The sequence below is a fragment of the Gigantopelta aegis genome, chromosome 15 (assembly GCF_016097555.1).
Source record: "Gigantopelta aegis isolate Gae_Host chromosome 15, Gae_host_genome, whole genome shotgun sequence".
Taxonomy (NCBI): Eukaryota; Metazoa; Mollusca; class Gastropoda; order Neomphalida; family Peltospiridae; genus Gigantopelta; species Gigantopelta aegis.
Genome location: NC_054713.1, coordinates 22,184,444 through 22,203,322, shown reverse-complemented (window position 1 = coordinate 22,203,322; position 18,879 = coordinate 22,184,444). Strand labels below are relative to the sequence as shown.

The following is an 18,879-nucleotide window of genomic DNA, read 5'->3' as shown; positions in this document are numbered from 1 at the left end:
ACCATCATCACCATCATCATCGATTCATCGTCATCAACAACAACAACAACACCATCTCTATCATCATCATCATCATCACCATCATCATCCGTATAATCATCATGATATGTTTCAGCACTGCTTCTTGTTCCACATGTTTTAACATTTTATTTAAAGACAACATAACGATGAATTATTGTGAGATTTATTTATTTATTTATTTATTTGAAAATAAGCATCGTACAAAAATATGTGGCGGCGAATGGCTATAAATGTAATTCTACTAGAGTTATAGTAGTAATTTGCTACAAACAGAAGTGGATGTATCCAAGCAACAACCAGCGGGCAAAGAGACGTGTCCCAGTTGCTTCCCTTTATAGTTGTAACAGTGCGTCTTCCCGGTTAAAGATCTTTTATTTCTGAAATACACAATATTAACGAATGACTCAATTAATTAGTTAATTGATTAATTAATTAGTTATTTGATTAATTAATTAATGAGTAGGCAAATTGACGGGGTGATGGGAGGAAGAATCAGTGAAAGAATTATTATAAAAAATATTTACATATATAAGTGGCAACGAATAACAACTGTGCCACGAATTAAAGAACATTTTATGTAACAAACGGTCGAATGTTTAATTGCACCGACCCGAGTCAGACCATCGATCATATCGGAGGCCGGACTCGGGGGTAGGCGTGTTCGAAACCATAGAGGTATAGGAGCACGTTAAAACCGTATCTAAGCGCCGCCAAACAAGTTAATCAGTTTACAAAATTATTACAGAAAATAAAAAAACGTCTACTTAGACTCACCACTACTACTATTGCTACTATACTACTACTACTACTACTACTACTATTGCTCCTCCTACTACTACTGCTACTATTACTTACTACTATTACTACTACTACTACTACTACTACAACAGCAACTACTACTATTACTATTACTACTACTACTACCACTACTACTACCACCACCACCACTACTGCTACTATCACCACTACTACTACTGCCATCACTAAATAAAACCACTTACCTATTTTTGTGTCTACTGGCGAAGGTTGTCTTGGTTGAGGCATTGGACACTGCGGGAGTTGTCCGCCCGTGTTTATGCCGGCACCTGTATAATAAAATTCGGGCTTCGGACATCGACCTTCACCTCGGATAACAGGGCAACCCATCGCTAACAGCAGGAAGAACACTAAGATGAAAAAAAAAGAAAATGAAAAGGTCAATAGTTTATCTTAAACTAGTAGTACTGAAGTAACTGTAAATAAACTGTGTTTAATACAGTGTATATCACACGTGCAATAAAGGTCGTGAGGTCAAGACTTTATAGCAGTAATACGTTTACAATGTTAAAGTGAAATAAAATATCATTATGTACCAAACTGCACACTGCTGAAAGAGAGAGAGAGAGAGAGAGAGAGAGAGAGAGAGAGAGAGAGAGAGAGAGAGAGAGAGAGAGAGAGAGAGAGGAGAGAGAGGAGAGGGAAGACATAGAGTGAGAGAGAGAGGAGACAAGACATAGAGAGAGAGAGAGAGAGAGGGAGAGAGAGAGAGCGAGACAGAGAGAGAGAGAGTGAGAGAGGAGACAAGAGATAGATATAATATATATATATATATAGAGAGAGAGAGAGAGAGAGAGAGAGAGAGAGAGAGAGAGAGAGAGAGAGAGAGAGAGAGAGAGAGAGAAGACACGGAGAGAGAGAGAGACAGACAGACAGCGAGGGAGACAGATAGTGAGAGAGACAGATGGAGACAGACAGAGCCAGATAGAGATGGGAGGAGGGTGAGAGAATAATAGAAATGATAAAATAAAAAAAATTAAGAAAGAAAGTGAGTGACTAAACAGAGAAATCATGAAGCAAAATAAATAAAATAGTTCTCATAAGTTGATTGACAATTAAGAAAAAAATAGAAAACAATATATAACACTGGAATAAACAGATTTCAAAACATCAGCCAGTGAAATGTAAAAAACTTTACCAGCAAGGAAACGTGCAGCAGCCATGACTTGTTGCCAGCACCAACAAAACGTAAATAAATGTCTGTATCTTAATGAATTAACAGTTATACTAATATATTTCCGGACTCCAGTCTAACACGCATGCGCGTATCACGACAACCACTGCGTCGACGCGGCGGGGGGTCTTTAAGAAAGTAGGATATCGGTATTAGGTGTTCAGCGGAAATATATTTGCGGTTGTGACAAAAATAGTGGCTTAACGACAGGTAATCTAAGAAAGGCACAGCTTCTCCGTTGGATGCCACCAGAAATAACAGACAACAACACTAGGCGACCACCAGGTGGTTGTCAAATTCATGAGGATCCATCGCGTTAGTATCATTAAAAAAGTGTATTTCTATTTTTTCTATAAACGTATAATTTTGCGATAGTAAAAGAAAAAAACCCTTGAAATTTGAAGAAAAAACAACGTTTCCTTCTATAAACAGCGTTTTTGTGGTGGGGGGGGGGGGTGGTTTCGGAGTGTTGGTCTGGTGGTATCCTGTGTTCGATCATATCTGACATACCTTATTTCAGCCGTGAAGACTATATGCACGATATTACCGATTTATCGATTTATTGCGATACAAAAGACCTGATATGATATATCGCGGTACTCAGTTTGAGAACCGCTTAAGGGGGACGGGATGTAGCCCAGTGGTAATGCGCTCGCTCGATGCGCGGTCGGTGTGGGATCGATCTCTGTCGGTAGGCCTTTTTGGCTATTTCTCGTTTCAGCCAGTGCACCACGATTGGTATGTCAAAGGCCGTGGTATGTACACTACCCTGTTTGTGGGATGGTACATATAAAAGATCCCTTACTGTTAATCGAAAAGAGTAGCCCATGAAGTGGCGACAGCGGGTTTTCTCTCCCAATATCTGTGACGCCATATAAGCGTAAATAGAATGTGCTGAGTGCCTCGTTAAATAAAACATTTCTTTCTTTCTTTAGAACCGCTTATATCCGTGTTTCTACCAAACAGAAGCAGAACAGAAGAGAATTTTATTCGCCCAGAACACCATTAGTTTTACGTTTGAGGTGGTTTACAAACATTTCAGTAGCAAGTATACTTCTTAACAGTATAATACAATCAAACAAACAAATAACTAAATTAATAAATATTTACAACACATAGTTAATCACTTTCACACATGTACACAATAATATGCATATAATATAATCAAACTTACAAATAAGTAACTTACGAAAAATACGTATTTCTAAACACGTTAATAAAATTAATTAAATGTACATAATTTCTTTATAATTTATATTTTGGGGATTTAAATAGCTTAGTTTGAAGGTGTTGGGGCTAATATAAAAATATTTCTTTAGACATATCCCTCTTTCATCAGTAAAATAACATTTATCTCGCAATTATAGTGGCAAAATGCGATGACTCGATAAATTTGTATATTTTCGCCTACTGACCAAAAAGATAGATTTTTGGGACATAACTACTTTTACATAATTATGATCAGTAAAGGAATGGTGTATTGTTAAATGGTACTTATCAGTTTATTTCCAATTGATGGTTTTGAATTTTTAGAAATGTTTCGAAGACAATTTTTGTTTTAAAAATAAGAACTAAATTGTTGTTATTAAAGACCTATTTTGTTTTGGTGTATAGATAATGTAGGCGATAAGTCATTCAACACGTGTGAGTCTGCTAATCTAGAAAACGGTAAAGTTGTGCAATAAAATGATTAATTTAATTAATTTTCCGAATTATGTAGGATTGCAGGATAAATAAAATAACGGGTTACTGTCTTAGGATATTGGCTTTTTCCTGCTCAGGTCGAATGGCGAATGTAGTGAACCTTCGCAAGATAAAGCCGATATCTTAAGACAGTATAATCAGTTATTCTCTATTTATTTTATCGTCCAATTCAGATAAAAAAAAAATTGATCATAAAGAAACTCGTTCAAAGCCATTCATTTGTTGATATGTTCTTTCCATCAATTGTGCCATGTTCGCGGAATGGGTGTTGGGTGGGTCCGCGAGAGTTAATGCCCCCTGCCCACTTTTTTCTGTTACTCTCTTCAGAAAGATGCATATACCGTATTGTAACACCTGAAAATCAAGATTTTAAAGAGTCAGCATTCCGACTCCCCCACCCCAATAAGTTTGGGAACTCAAATACGTGTACTTTCAAATACACAAGGCGGGGGTCCTGTGTACACATACACGCAAACAACGTACACGTACGCACTCGTACAAACACGCACAGATAAGCACACAATTGAAGACGAACACATGTTTTCGTCCGATTCGTTGGTTTTTCAAGGTGAACGTACACGTACGCACTCGTACAGACACGCACACATAAGCACACAATTGAAGACGAACACATGTTTTCGTCCGATTCGTTGGTTTTTCAAGGTGAACGTACACGTAAACTCGTACAGACACGCACAGATAAGCACATTAATTTTTGGACGAACATATGTTTTCGTCCGATTCGGCATTTTTCACAAGGTGAAGATGAACGACAAAAATCTCGGTAATTGCTGTTGCAATAAAACTTGATCGTATGATACAGAATACATTTAGTGGGGTTTTTTGGTTTTTCTGTCTTGATGGAAACAATTTACATCTGCTATAATATGTATTTACGGAATTGGTGAAAACCTGGCCTTACGCACTACTCAGGATTTTCCGTAACTCTGACAGGAAGTGTTAGTACAAATATGGCTGTAATAATAATAAGAAGAAGAAGAAGAAGAAGAAGAAATATTGCTAGCCTATTTCTATTCGTTAATAAAACTTTGACACGTAATATATATATCACTGGACTAAAATAGTAATTATATATATTTTTTTTTAATACTGCGATATCGTTTTCGGGAATTATATTGTTTATTTGTTCTTTTTTTTTTTTTTTACAATGCTCGCGTAATGGGGTTGTTGTTTTTTGTTTGGGTTTTGGGGGGGGGGGGTGGGTTTTTGTCCGCGAGTTATGTTTTTTTTATCAAAAGGAGGATTATTTTCAAAAAAGTTGAACTTCATGTTAAGACTCTCTCCCTAGCACCGTCAGGTGTGCTAGGGTGAAGTGAAGTAATCGTCTGACATAACGGACCTAAAACTCATTCATACTTCAAGAGTCACCTTATGCGAAATTGAAATTAATTATTTAGTAGGTAAACGAAAAGGCCTCAAAAACTTGGTGTTTGGTTCATGTCACGACGTTAGAGTGGGCTCGTGGGTTTCACACATTTCACTAGCACACAACAGAAAGAAAGAAAGAAATGTTTTATTTAACGACGCACTCAACACATTTCATTTACGCTTATATGGCGTCAGACATATAGTTAAGGACCACACAGATATTGAGAGAGGAAACCCGCTGTCGCCACTTCATAGACTACTCTTTTCGATTAGCAGTAAGGGATCTTTTATATGCACCATCCCACAGACAGGGTAGTACATACCACGGCCTTTGATATACCAGTCGTGGTGAACTGGCTGGAACTAGAAATAGCCCAATGGGCCCACCGACGTATCGATCCCAGACCGACCACGCATCGAGTGAGCGCTTTACCACTGGGTTTTGTTGTCTGTTGAGAGAAAAAAGGTTTGGTTTTAGCCCAGTTGTTAAAGCGCTCGATCCCCGTCGGTGGGCCCATTGGACTAGTTATCGTCCCACCCAGTGCCCCGCGGCTGGTATATCAAAGGCCGTGGTATGTGCTATCCTGTCTGTGGGATGGTGCATATAAAAGATCCCCTGCAATTATTGGAAAATGTAGTGGGTTTCCTCTCCAAGACTGTATGTTAAAATTACTAAAATGTTTGATAGCCAATAACCGATGATTAATAAATCAATTTACTCTAGTGGAGTCGTTAAACAAATCAAACTAACTTTAGATGGTGGGGTTTTATTTTATTTTATTTTTATTTATTTTTTTTTTATTTTTTTTACTTTGCTGAGTTTTTAATTCATATCCATAAAAAGTAACCGGCCTATGATATCCATCCATCCAACATTATTGATTCCGTTTATATTTAACCTCATAATTGTTATTCCTACTGAGTAGGTTAACACATTATTTATATGTTACTGTAGCAGCTGGTGTAGCTGTGGCTTTGATTTGGATCAATGGTTTTCATGTTATGGTTGCATTTATGTCAATTTTTCAAGGGCGCAGCGTAGCCCCGTGGTAAAGCGCTCGTTTGATGCGCGGTCGGTTTAGGATCGATCCCCGTCGATGTGCCCACTGGTGTACCAAAGGCATTGATATGTACTGTTAATAAGTCATTGTGTTTTAAATAAAATATTAAAAAAACTTAACATTAGGTCAGTTTTTCCAACGGGGGAATGTAGCCTAGCTGTAAGACGTTCGCCTGATGTCTGAAAGGGTCAATTCAGACCCAAAGGCGTAGTCAGGATTATATATTGGGGGACCAACGTCATTGGTGGGGGGGGGGGGGGGGAGGAGGCCCACCCTGTCTATAACAAGTATTGTTTTGTTTAACGACATCACTAGAGCACACATACCACGGACTTAGATATACCAGTCATGGTGCACTGGCTGGAACGAGACAAAGCCCAATGCGCCCACCGATGGGGGCTACGTCCCGCCCCTGGTCAAATGGATCTACAGGCGGTCAAATAAAGGGGATTCAGAAGGAAGATCCATGCCCCCATGCCCCCTGACTACGCCAGTATCCAGACAGAGTATTTGTTTCTGTTCCGCCCACGATGTTGTCGGGGGTTTTCCCAACCAGACATGCAACATGATACAATAATTACCGGCCTCTGTGGTGTCGTGGTACAAGGTTCGCAGCCCGGTACCGGCTCCCACCCAGAGCGAGTTTTAACGACTCAATGGTTAGGTGTAAGACCACTACACCCTCTTCTCTCTCACTCACTGCCACCAACTTACCCACTGTAGGTGTAAGACCACCCAGATAGCTGAGGTGTGTACCCAGGACAGCGTCTTGAACCTTAATTGGATATAAGCACGAAAATAAGTTGAAATGAATGATACAATTACATTTAGTGTCGTAGTATAATAATGCTGTCCTATTAAAATCTCTCTCTCTCTCTCTCTCCTCCTCTCTCTCTCTCTCTCTCCCATTGCTACCTATTAGACATAGCCTGTGTGCTCTCTCTCTCTCTCTCTCTCTCTCTCTCTCTCTCTCTCTCTCTCTCTCGATGTATGTCTCTCTCTCTTTCTCTCGGCCCCCCCCCCTCTCTCTCTCTCTCTCTCTCTCTCTCTCTCTCTCTGTCTGTCTCTCTCCATTCCTACCTCCCCCTCCCCCCTCGCTCTCTATGTGTGTCTCCTATCTCTCTCTCTCTCTCTCTCTCTCTCTCTCTCTCTCTCTCTCTCTCTCTCTCTCTCTCTCTCTCTCTCTCTCTCTTTCTCTCTCTCTCTGTGTCTCTGCCTCTGTCCCTGTATATCTGTCTGTCTCTGTATATTTGTCTGTGTGTGTGTGTGTGTGTGTGTGTGTGTGTGTGTGTGTGTCTGCCGGTCTCTCTGTCTCTGTCTCTGTCACTCTCCGCTAAAGTTTAAGGTCACTAATATGTTATGATTCACAGTATTTGAATATAAGCACGAAGGCCAATTCTCAATTACTAGAATTTATATAACTTAATAAAACCATACACCAATTAATCAAGATTGAAATGAAGCTATTGTTTTCTTAAAGTTGTAGTTTTTTGTTTTAAAATATAATACGTGCGATTAACACAGGTACAAGAGCGCAATATACCGATACGCTAGTAAAATATTGCGATACGTATTGTTTACATTTTATATTGCGGTATACCGATAACACTGCGCATTTCTACTCACCAATAGCTAATGCAACAACCAGCAGAGCCACGGAACACATTTTTAAATCACCTTTTTCTCAATCACACGCGCGATATGGTTAAAGCAAAGTGAAAACAAAGATGTCCATGACATAGTCAGGTAGAAGTTACAGGTAAAACATGAATTAGCTGGATATTCTCCTCATCCGGTTTCCCAACAGCAGTTAACTGTCGCGTAACAGCAGCACGCCGACACCAGCTGGGTTTAACATCGCTGGTAGTATCGATACTAAGTGGTCAAGTTAGCAAACACCACCAGTCGAGGCGCACAGACAGTCACGCAGAGAGACACTGTTAAGTACAGCTTCTGGTGACGTTCATCGCAGCTTCTGGTGACGTTCATCACAGCTTCTGATGACGTTCACCGCAGATTTTCGTAGAGGAGCGCGGCTTCCAGTGACATTCTTCGCAGCAGTCAAACAGAGGGGAGTAGAGCTTTTGCTGACGAAACACTAGATGAGTTGTATAAATTAACCCCAGCTTTCGTTTAGTCATGGTGTAATGTTTTGTTGATCATACATACTAGTGTTGTTTGACTTCAGGGCCAAGTTGTTCAAAGCGTATTTAATTAACGCAAGGTAGTTTTAATATTTTCCTTTTGATTATTTTTGCATAAATACAAAATACTCTTAAGATTTGGATTGTATGGATACCTTTGGTTTTTTGAAATCAAACTTTTAACTTTATGTTTTCAGTTACTATTTCTACTGAATCAGTCCTTGGTTTTGAAAGTGTTTGTTAAATTGGTTAAGATAACTGACGTTCTAACAACTGGTTCTACGTGTTTTAGTTTGATTGGTTTTCTCTATTATAATTATACTGATATATGTCTTTGTTTCTTTGGAGCGTAGCAAAGGTTAAACTCAACTCCAAAACTCAACTCAATTCGTTTCGATGGATACTTAAAATACCTTGAAATTATAGCATCAAATTCTAATTTATTTTCCCCGACCAGGTTCATTTATCTTCTCCTGGTAAAAACTGCACATTTTTTCAGTGCTTTGTAACTACCACCGATAATGTATGTCACTCATGTGGAGAAGTCGGTGCATTGCTGTTTTGTGGGTAGCCGCTGGCTGACATGGCATATATATTGGCCACGGCGCGGTTCTGTTGGCCGTAGCCCAGTGGTAAAGCGCTCGCCTGATGCGCGGTCGGACTAGGATCGATCATATTGAGCTATTTCTTGTTCCAGCAAGTCCACCACGACAGGTATATCAAAGGCTGTGGTATGTGCTATCCTGTCTGCGGGATGATGCATACAAAATATCCCTTGCTGCTAATGAAAACAAAATGTAGCGGTTTTCCTTTCTTTAGACACTATGTAAAACTTACCAAATGTTTGACATCCAATAGCCGATAGTAAAGCGTGTGCTTTAGGGATGTCGTTAAACAAAACAAACTTGAACTTTAACTTTGTTGATATGATTTTCATAATTTTCATATATTCTAAGAATGCACTTTAAAAATATTACTTTTAGTGCATTTATTTTTATACCGTGACGTCACTCCTTCTTTCAGCTGATATGCATTATGTCAGTAGAAGGAATGCATACAGTGTTACATATTACGTGATGTCATAATACCTTTGCTTACTATATTATACAGCAAGACGTAACCTGGTAGCAACGGTCGTCTACCTACTAAATGACGAGACCGGTTAACCAATAAAAAGGACGCATTTTTTTCTAGGGACTTGTCCTAGATATTTTTTTTCTAGCACGGCTTTTTAGCAATTTTCTATCACTTGTTGAACTAGAATGCGGTTTACCCAGATTTAGCGCTGTGTACTCGCTTTCACATGATCTTTGTCACAATTCATAAAACTAATATTATGGATAATATGGGATAATAAAGAAAATATTACACTCGCGTGTGAATCGTACTGATTTTATGAAACTCGTGTCAGGATGCAAGTATTACCCTCATTCCCGATTGGACAATACAAGGATCCTGACTTTAGTTTTGTAAAATCAGTATGACACACACACACGCTCTCGTATAATAATCTTTATTTATATACCTTGAGGAAAGTAAAGATGAAATTAAATTTACATCGTTTCTTTCTGTTGTTGTTTATGTGGACTTTGGATGTTTTTGTTGTTGTTTGCGTTGTTGTTTTTGTTTGTTTGGGTTTTTGTTTGTTTGGGGTTTTTTTGTCATTGTTCTTGTTTGTTTGTTATTAAACCGGCTTCAGAGTGAGCTAAGTACCACCCAGTTATCTGTTCTCCCAATAAGTCTTATACCAAATAACATCTGGCCGAGTGAAAATCTTAAGTGCCTCTAACATTAAATACGAGGACATGTTGTCATGAAGTGTTTCGTCTGGGCAGTGAAGACCCGTATTTTGACTTGAATTTAGTATTAGTGTACCACTTTATGAACAACAAAAACAAAATGAAGGCAATTGTTTTAACATTTAATCAATTTATCAGTGAACGACCATCGTTAAACGTTATACTGTACAGCATATTTTTGTTCATTTGGTCGGTTCTACAATTCTGATCTAGAATGATAGAGAGACTGCAGGATATGCTGGTTTTCGTCTGCCAGAAGCACACGTTTTGGCAAAACCATCCTGGCTATGGCTTTTATTACAGGAATAAGAGAACTGTAGCCATCTTGTTGCTCTGACGCCAGTAACCATGGGAACCAGCGGAAGGGAGTCATCAAGATGTGGGCAACATCATGGGAGGCTGTGGTGTAACATGACGCCAAAAACCCATCAACTACAAGAGTGCCCTCGTCCGTCAGCGGAACGTATGCACCTGTGGTGAATAACCGAATTTATTAATTACTTGCATTTGAGTACTAACAACGTACAACAATTATATATATATATATATTTCATAGCAAGTGAGAGTGGCCCGGATGGAGGCTTTCTTGAAGAAAAAGGTAAAACGCATGCAGTTTCGCACGTGACAGTACAGTGAGGTAGCTATGTGTCAAATGTCACTACATTTGGTATACGGATAAAAAAAAAAGTTATATTACCAAAACTGAACTTGCGTTATGTATATATATATATATATATATATATATATATATATATATATATATATATATATATATATATATATATATATATATATATATATAAATACATAGAGAGAGAGAGAGAGAGAGAGAGAGAGAGAGAGAGAGAGAGAGAGAGAGAGAGAGAGAGAGAGAGAGAGAGAAATGTTTTATTTAACGACGCACTCAACACATTTGTATTTACGGTTATATGGCGTCAGACATATGGTTAAGGACCACACAGATTTTGAGAGGAAATCCGCTGTCGCCACTACATGGGCTACTCTTACCGATTAGCAGCAAGGGATCTTTTATTTGCGCGTATCCCACAGGCAGGATAGCACAAACCATGGCCTTTGTTGAACCAGTTATGGATCACTGGTCGGTGCAAGTGGTTTACACTGAGCCTTGCGGAGCACTCACTCAGGGTTTGGAGTCGGTATCTGGATTAAAAATCCCATGCCTCGACTGGGATCCGAACCCAGTACCTACCAGCCTGTAGACCGATGGCCTAACCACGACGCCACCGAGGCCGGTGAGATAAAACAGAGACAGAGAAATGAAGTTGGTTAGGAATACTTCTGATTCATTGAGATTAATTCTGGCCCAAATAAAGTTTGTCTTCTGTCTTTCTGACTGTGTTTCAGTCGTTCTGTCTGTCTATCTGTCTATCCATAAGTCTTTGTGTTGGTCTTCACCTTGTTTGTAGGATATGAAGACCTGGGCCACTCGTTCAGCACAGAGATCACGTGAGCACTGTGCTGTTGAGAAGATGTAGTCACCTGGTTTAATTAGACCAGCGAGTCTAAACATAAAAACAAAGATATGAACGTAAGACAAATTTCATATTGATGCATCAATTGTTATGTACAATTAATTGGCATAGTGCCAGACATTTATGTAAATTTAGAATTGGTACATGTAATATTAACCTGACGTAAAACAGATGTTGGTGATGGGTTGTAGTGAACGTGTTTTAATCAATATTTCTTCATATTTGCTGACGAAGCAAAACGAAGATGCATTAAGGTGCAAACATATTGTATTGCATTACTACACACACACACACACACACACACACACACACACACACACACAAGGATTGGGTACACGTTATCCAACTTAAAGGCTCTCTCCTAATTACAAAAATTAAATTGTACAATACAGGCGACTGCAATTGTCAATCAGTCAGTCATTCTATCTATCTATCAATAAAAGTAAATGTTTGTTTAAAAACATATTGAGTAAACTGAAAGGACAAGAAAAAGGAAAAGAAATAGAAGTAATCGATGGTTTAACAGTGTTTATTATAAACATTTTATCTTCTCAGACAGCCCAACTGGTAAGTAATAATGTAATTAGCGTAACAACAAATAAATTATACTAAGGCATTGAGTTGTGAATTACTACATTTCAAATAAACGGATTCGACAACATTTGTTTTTCAATACCACAAACGATAAATTTGGAGTGAATTATTTGTTAATTAATTATTATACCAAATCAAAAATAATATGCGCGCTTGTTGTTGTCACAGAAGCAAAGTGAATCACAAAACTCAGGCTCAATAAACAAACAATAAAATATAGTCTGTAAACCAAGGGTGGACCCCAATCTGACTAAAATCAGCTTCACTGGTTTTTAACTGGTAGACCTAGTAGAACTGATTTCAGTCAGATTGGTGTGGACCCTGGAATTATTTTAGGGGGGTGGGGTGGGGGGGGGGTACCAAGGGCAAAAACGAACATGGAACAACTCCGTGAAAAGTGCGCTTCAATGACGTTCGTAAACAGATTGCTATGAAAGACACTTTAATTTTAGGTCTCCCCTTTAGATCCGCTCCTGCAAACGAAAACACGTGTCTCGTGTCAGTACCCAAAACATGCAAAACGCTAACCCTGAAGACTATTTCAACATTTTTACAATCATAGATCACTTCCTAATCATTGCATATCCTAACTTCACTTAGTTGTATTTTCACTAAATAATTCAAGTTGATATAACCGTAACATGAAAAATACAATAATGTTTTTAATTACATTACAAAATTATTTGTTTTCTACCACCCACCACCACCATCATCATCATCAGCAGCAGCAGCAGTATTATCATCATCAGCATCATAACCAGTTTTAACTTTCATCATCACCATTATTTAGAATTGTCGGTTTTCTGCTTTGGAAAATATTGTCAATTCCGTTTTTTTATTTTTTTTATGATTTGAAAGAAACTAGTTTCAATCCGTGAAAATGGTCAATCTACAAACTTGTAACACATTTGGATAAAGTTAAAATAGACAAGAGCTCGACTGCATGACCGTTACTTCTCACAAGTACGTGCGTTTTTATGAAGATAAGAATGCATTTCCTGGTATTACAAACACCAGGATGACCGGAAACACGGAAATATTTAAAATAAAATAAAATCTAAGTAATGGCTCATTTCAATTATCAAACACGGCTCTAATAGTGAACTATACAATATAGTGTTTAATAACTATGGTCTGTCTCTTTAAATCAACTCGAACTGTGTGTGCGAATATTCCTAGTTGAATGTATCTGGAAAACCTGTGTAAAATATCAACAGTTAGTATCTACCTGTACACCCATCGAAGAGATCTGTTAAAAGTTAGACTCTGTTTTGTTTACCGACACCACTGGAGCACATTTATTATTAATCATCGGCTATTGGAAGTCAAAGATTTTATAATTTTGACATATAGTCTTAGAGAGGAAACCCGCTACATTTTTTCCATTAGTAGCAAGGGATCTTTTATATGCACCATCCCGAAGACAGGATAACACATATCACGGCTTTTGATACACCAGTCACTGGATGGAACGAGAAATAGCCCAATGGGTCCACCGACGTGGATCGATCTTAGCCCGACCGCGCGTCAGGTGAGATTATTATTATTAAGTGGTTTAACGTGTCCATGTACCACTATGGTTTCGAACACGCCTATTCTGAGTCCGGCCTCCGATAGGATCGGCGTCCGACTCGGGACAGGAATGTCAAGTGAGAGCTTTATCACTGGGCTACGTCCCGCGTGATCAGCAATGAATGAGATAGAAATAAGAGGATAGTGTGATTAATTGTTTAAAAACAGGAAAGAGAAAAGTATATGGCTATGGCTCTATTTTACCTGCAGCACGACTGGTATACCAAAGGCCGTGGTATATGATACCCTGTCTATGGGGTGGTGCATATAAAAGATCCCTTGTTGCTAATCGAAAAGAGTAGACCATGAAGTGGCGACAGTGGGTTTCTCCCACAATATTCGTGTGGTCCTTAACCATGTGTCCGACGCCATATAACAGTAAATAAAATGTGTTGAGTGCGTCGTTAAATAAACCATTTCCTTCCAACCTTTTTTTACCTTAACTACATGTATATGTCAGAATTACCAACTGTTTGACATCCAATGGCTGATGATAAATAAACCAATGTGCTCTAGTGGTGTCGTTAAATAAAACAAACAGACTAGTTTACCTGGCTTCCATAGTTGTCGACGTGTTTGTCGTGGCAAAGAGTAAGTGGTCGTCCGACAGGGAGATCTGGTTGCCTTCATCTGTTGCCAGGGTTACGTATGTGGCGTTTACGCTTGGGCGACGTTTCAAGAAGGTTTTCACTTCAGAAAATACACGCCGTCCATCTTTGACTGAAAGACAGACCAAACTACTCTAAAGACGCAGACCCTAGTTACAGCGCATCAAAATGGACACTACGATTAGTTAATCTACAAACCGTCAACACATTTGGATACGGTAATAAGAGAGAGTAGCTAAAGTCTGTGATGTTTAAATGTTGAAATACAATCTAAAAATAACTGAAGATTGTCTCGATAACCATCACGTCTTAGACGAACGTGCACCCGCAGTTTTAGAATTATGAAAAAATTGCATTACAAAACACTGGATGTCCTGAACCACATGAGGTGTACGAAAATGAATATTCTAGATACTAAAATATTAGTATTTCTAATTTAAATGATCAAAAACGTATTGTACCTGTTACTTGCATATGTAGTAATAAGTCTTGTTTAAGTATAATGCAGTTTGTAACAAATGTAATACCGGTTTTATGCTTTAATTCGTATTCCCTCGCGTAAGTCAATATGTATTCAGTCACGTCTCGCAATATGACCCTTGTATTGGCTAGCGAAGATAGAGACGTCCATCTTTAAACAAACACACATACAGACACAGACAGACTGACAGACGGACAAACAAAACATCGGTTGGGTATCCTTTTGGTGAGGACTTTAATTAATAATTAAACAGCGCTAGTACGTTTTGAGAATAAAAATAATGAATTGGAAAAGTCGATTACAATAAGGATTGTGACTGCATTGCAAGTGCAAAGCATATTGTAAAGAAAGAAAGAAATGTTTTATTTAACGACGCACTCAACTCACTTTATGTACGGTTATATGGCGTCAGACATATGGTTAAGGACCACACATATATTGAGAGAGAAACCCGCTGTCGCCACTTTATGGGCTACTCTTTTCGATAAGCAGCAAGGGATCTTTTATATGCACCATCCTACAGACAGGGTATAACATACCACGGTCTTTGATATACCAGTCGTGGTGCTCTGGCTGGAATGAGAAATAGCCCAATGGGCCCACTGATGGGGATCGATCCCACACCGACCGCGCATCAACGAGCGCTGTACCACTGGGCTACGTCCCGTCCCTTACGCATATTGTAACCAACATTTTTATAAGTCAAAGAATAAGTATTTCCACGATGTAAAATACGATTTAATGGTATTTAGAATGTCATATATAACTACTGAAATCAGTTTGGTGAATACAAATAGTAAATTCGAAAAGTGCATTACAATAGGGTTTGTAATGAAAGCGTCATAACCGTCCAAATGTCCGTCTAGCTTTCTTGCAGTCAGAGTACTTGGGCTACGTTTGCGATTGCACTGCAAGTACAATGCATATTGTAAATATCGTTAGCAATTAGTATAGGGTTGAAATGACAATACGTGTTGCAAATGAGCGCACATACCTGTCAAAATCCTTTGTCCTATTTCAAGATGTTTGATCTCCAGTAATTTGCCGTTGTCAAGGAGGACGTGCCCGTCTCCGGGGAAACAGGGTTTCGACGGTGGTGGTGGTGGTAGTCTAGGTGTTGAGACCTGGAATAGCAAATTAAAGAACAAATGTGTATCGATAATAAGTAAATAAATAAATAAATAAATAAATTGTATTTATTCATTCTTAGTCTGGGGAAACAAACCGATATATTTATTCCTTTTGCTAGAACAAATTTGTTTAAATGTCATTTATACATTCAACAATTGATCTTTGAGATATTCTGGGAGCGGAAATACGAAATTGTGAATGACTTTCATCTTTTAAAAAAGCAGCAGCACCGGATGTTTACAAAGTGCCCTCATTCCACTCATGCAAAAATGAAAAAAAAGTTTTACACAGTAACTTAAGACATGCCTCTAGTATTTTAAATGCAGATCTATATCGTTGTGGTCTTACTATAGATCCCTCGTGAAATTGTGGACATTACTCTGAAAGCACTCGTTATTATTTCTTTGAATGTTAATTTTATAACCATCAAACACAAATTATTTTAACATTTGTAAACAGTTTTGAACTAATTAATCTGCAATTGATATTAAATGGTTGAGACACGTTAAATATGTATACATGTATGCTTTGAATTTCATTTCGCGCTTTTATCCAATTTCCGTTCAAACCTAGGACTTCATTACAGAGTAAACGTTTGTTGTGTTTAACGTCATTACTAGAGGACATTGATTATTAATTATCGGCTATTGAATGTTAAACATTTGGTAATTTTGACATATGGTCTTAGAGAAGAAACCTGCTACATTTTTCCATTAGTAGCAAGGGATCTTTTATATGCACCATTCAACAGACAGGATAGCACATACCACGGCCTTTGATATACCAGTCGTGGTGCACTTGCTCGGACGAGAAATAGCCCAACTGTCAGGGATCGATCCCAAACCGACCGCGTATCAGACGGACGTTTTAACTCAAGGCTACGTCACGCCCTCATTAAATGGAGGGGCGGGATGTAGCCCAGTGGTAAAGCGCTTGCTTGATGCGTGGTCGGTTTGGGATCGATCCACGTCAGTGGAACCATTGGGCTATTTCTCGTTTCAGCCAGTGCACCACGACTGGTACATCAAAGGCCGTGGTATGTGATATCCTGTCTTTGGGATGGTGCATGTAAAAGATCCCTTGCTGCCAATCGAAAAGAGTAGCCCATGAAGTGGCGACAGCGGATTTACTCCTTCAATATCTGTATCGTCCTTAACCATATGTCTGACGCCATATAACCGTAAATAAAATGTGTTGAGTGCGTCGTTAAATAAAGCATTTCCTTCCTTCATTAAATGTACTTACCCCCGGGTCATAAGGAGGTATGCAGCATAACTTTAAGGGCTTTCCTTCGCACCGACACTCGCAGTCGCTACCTCGGAATCCATGGAGAGGACATGGGTATTTTGGACAAACAGTCGCAAGTTTTCCTAATAATGAATAAAGAAACACACAAACAACAAACAAACTAACTAACTAATAAATAAGCAAATTAATTAATTCATTAAAATCAATCAATCAACAATTCGTGGGGCCAAAACGAATCCACCCCCTCCCTACCAATGTGCCAATATGTTAAGTTTTATACAACATATATGTGTACTAGTCAAACACGATATATAATACAATATATAGATATTCATACATCAACACATACTAGCCAGTGACAGGTTAGCACACAGACTCATGTACGTTACTATCTGTGTTTGTGCGAGTTCGAATAATTTTTACATGCTCATATACCACTAGAGTTTCGAGCATGTCCGTCCCGGGGCCTGTCTCTGGATAGCCAGGGGCTTGTCCCGAGACAGAAAAAAATTAAGCGGACAATTTTGAAATTTACATCCAAAAATTAAATAGTGGGCCTTTAAAATTTTGATGCGCATCTCTAATTAATATAATTAATAAAGAAAATTCTACTCATTAAATGTGGTCGCTACGTTAGATAGGGTGGTCAAAAAGAAATTAGATAAGATCGGTGGCCTGACTCGGAATGGAGGGGGGGGGGGGGGAGGGGTATTGTTGAAAATGGGCAGAATTTTGAAAAAAGTTTCAACCGAAAATAAAAAGAATCGACTGCTCGGTCGAATATTTATATAATTTGGAGCATTTTAGAAGGACAGTCCAAAAATAAATAAGAGAAAGAAGAGAGGATCGGACTATTTGATAATATTTAAAAAAAAAGAAGTAATTTCGACATAAACTTTTACACGAAGGTCTAAAAGTTTAAAGTCCGATCTATGTCCACGTGAGTGGCCTCGTTAAGGCCGTTAGAGTGCACAGCTTGTAGGGACGAGATGGGTTACATCCCGTCAAGAAAACCCCTAGATTGACAGTCAATAGACGTTGAAGGTGTAGTGCTGTGCTGAAATACAGATCTTGAGAAGCCGGATCCGTCTGAACGAGAGAGAGAATCAGACTAGGGTATAGTCCAGTCGTCATGGGTTGGTATAGTGGTGCGGACGGGCCCGACTCCGGAGGATACGAGATGGTATCACAATAAAACAAAGTAAAGTCTAGAAAAGAGTAGTAGGGGCCAACCCCGCTTCCTATTTCTTCTTAGAGTGGGGCGGTCAATTTTCCAGTGCTGTTAGGACAGGCTCGGACATGTAGAGACTAAACGCGAACAACCGTGACGTTCTGCAGAATGGCCGTCATACGAGTCACGAAAAAACAAGTCAACATAGTCAGACGGAGAAATGACGCGGAGGCGAGGAATCTCGTTAAAAAAGAATCCAACCTGGTGGTGCAGACTGTCGAAACGAGAAGCGTTCCAGCGTTCAATCAGTTCCAATGGCCGCATACATCCCAGTAGAAAACTTCACTTCGCTGATAAAAACAACAAAATGAAGGATCCCCAAGTCGAGCCGCGAAAGCACGTGCAGTGTGCACAAGCGAAACAAACACGTCTTACCGCGAGGAGCTCCAGACTGGGAATCTCTGTGTTTGTAA

The 18,879-nt window shown here is 38.9% G+C and overlaps 1 protein-coding gene and 1 long non-coding RNA gene across 4 annotated transcripts in view; both read right to left on the bottom strand.

Moving 5' to 3' along the window:
- Positions 1-172: 172 nt before the first annotated feature.
- On the bottom strand, positions 173-7,972 carry LOC121390685. The gene is made up of 3 exons (XR_005960243.1): positions 7,792-7,972; positions 1,023-1,187; positions 173-398 (listed from the first exon to the last, which is right to left on the bottom strand). It is a non-coding gene; the product is annotated as an uncharacterized LOC121390685 (long non-coding RNA).
- Positions 7,973-10,217: 2,245 nt separating this feature from the next.
- The window catches only part of LOC121390766, a 27,319-nt gene continuing 18,657 nt past the window's right edge, over positions 10,218-18,879 (bottom strand). For all 3 annotated transcript variants that reach the window (XM_041522672.1, XM_041522673.1, XM_041522674.1), the window contains exons 9-13: positions 17,233-17,357; positions 15,851-15,980; positions 14,319-14,487; positions 11,525-11,631; positions 10,218-10,579 (exon numbers count right to left, since the gene is read on the bottom strand). In XM_041522672.1, the coding sequence (XP_041378606.1) occupies positions 10,305-10,579; positions 11,525-11,631; positions 14,319-14,487; positions 15,851-15,980; positions 17,233-17,357 (806 nt within the window). In that variant the 3' untranslated portion in view covers positions 10,218-10,304. The remainder of the gene's footprint in view (positions 10,580-11,524; positions 11,632-14,318; positions 14,488-15,850; positions 15,981-17,232; positions 17,358-18,879) is intronic.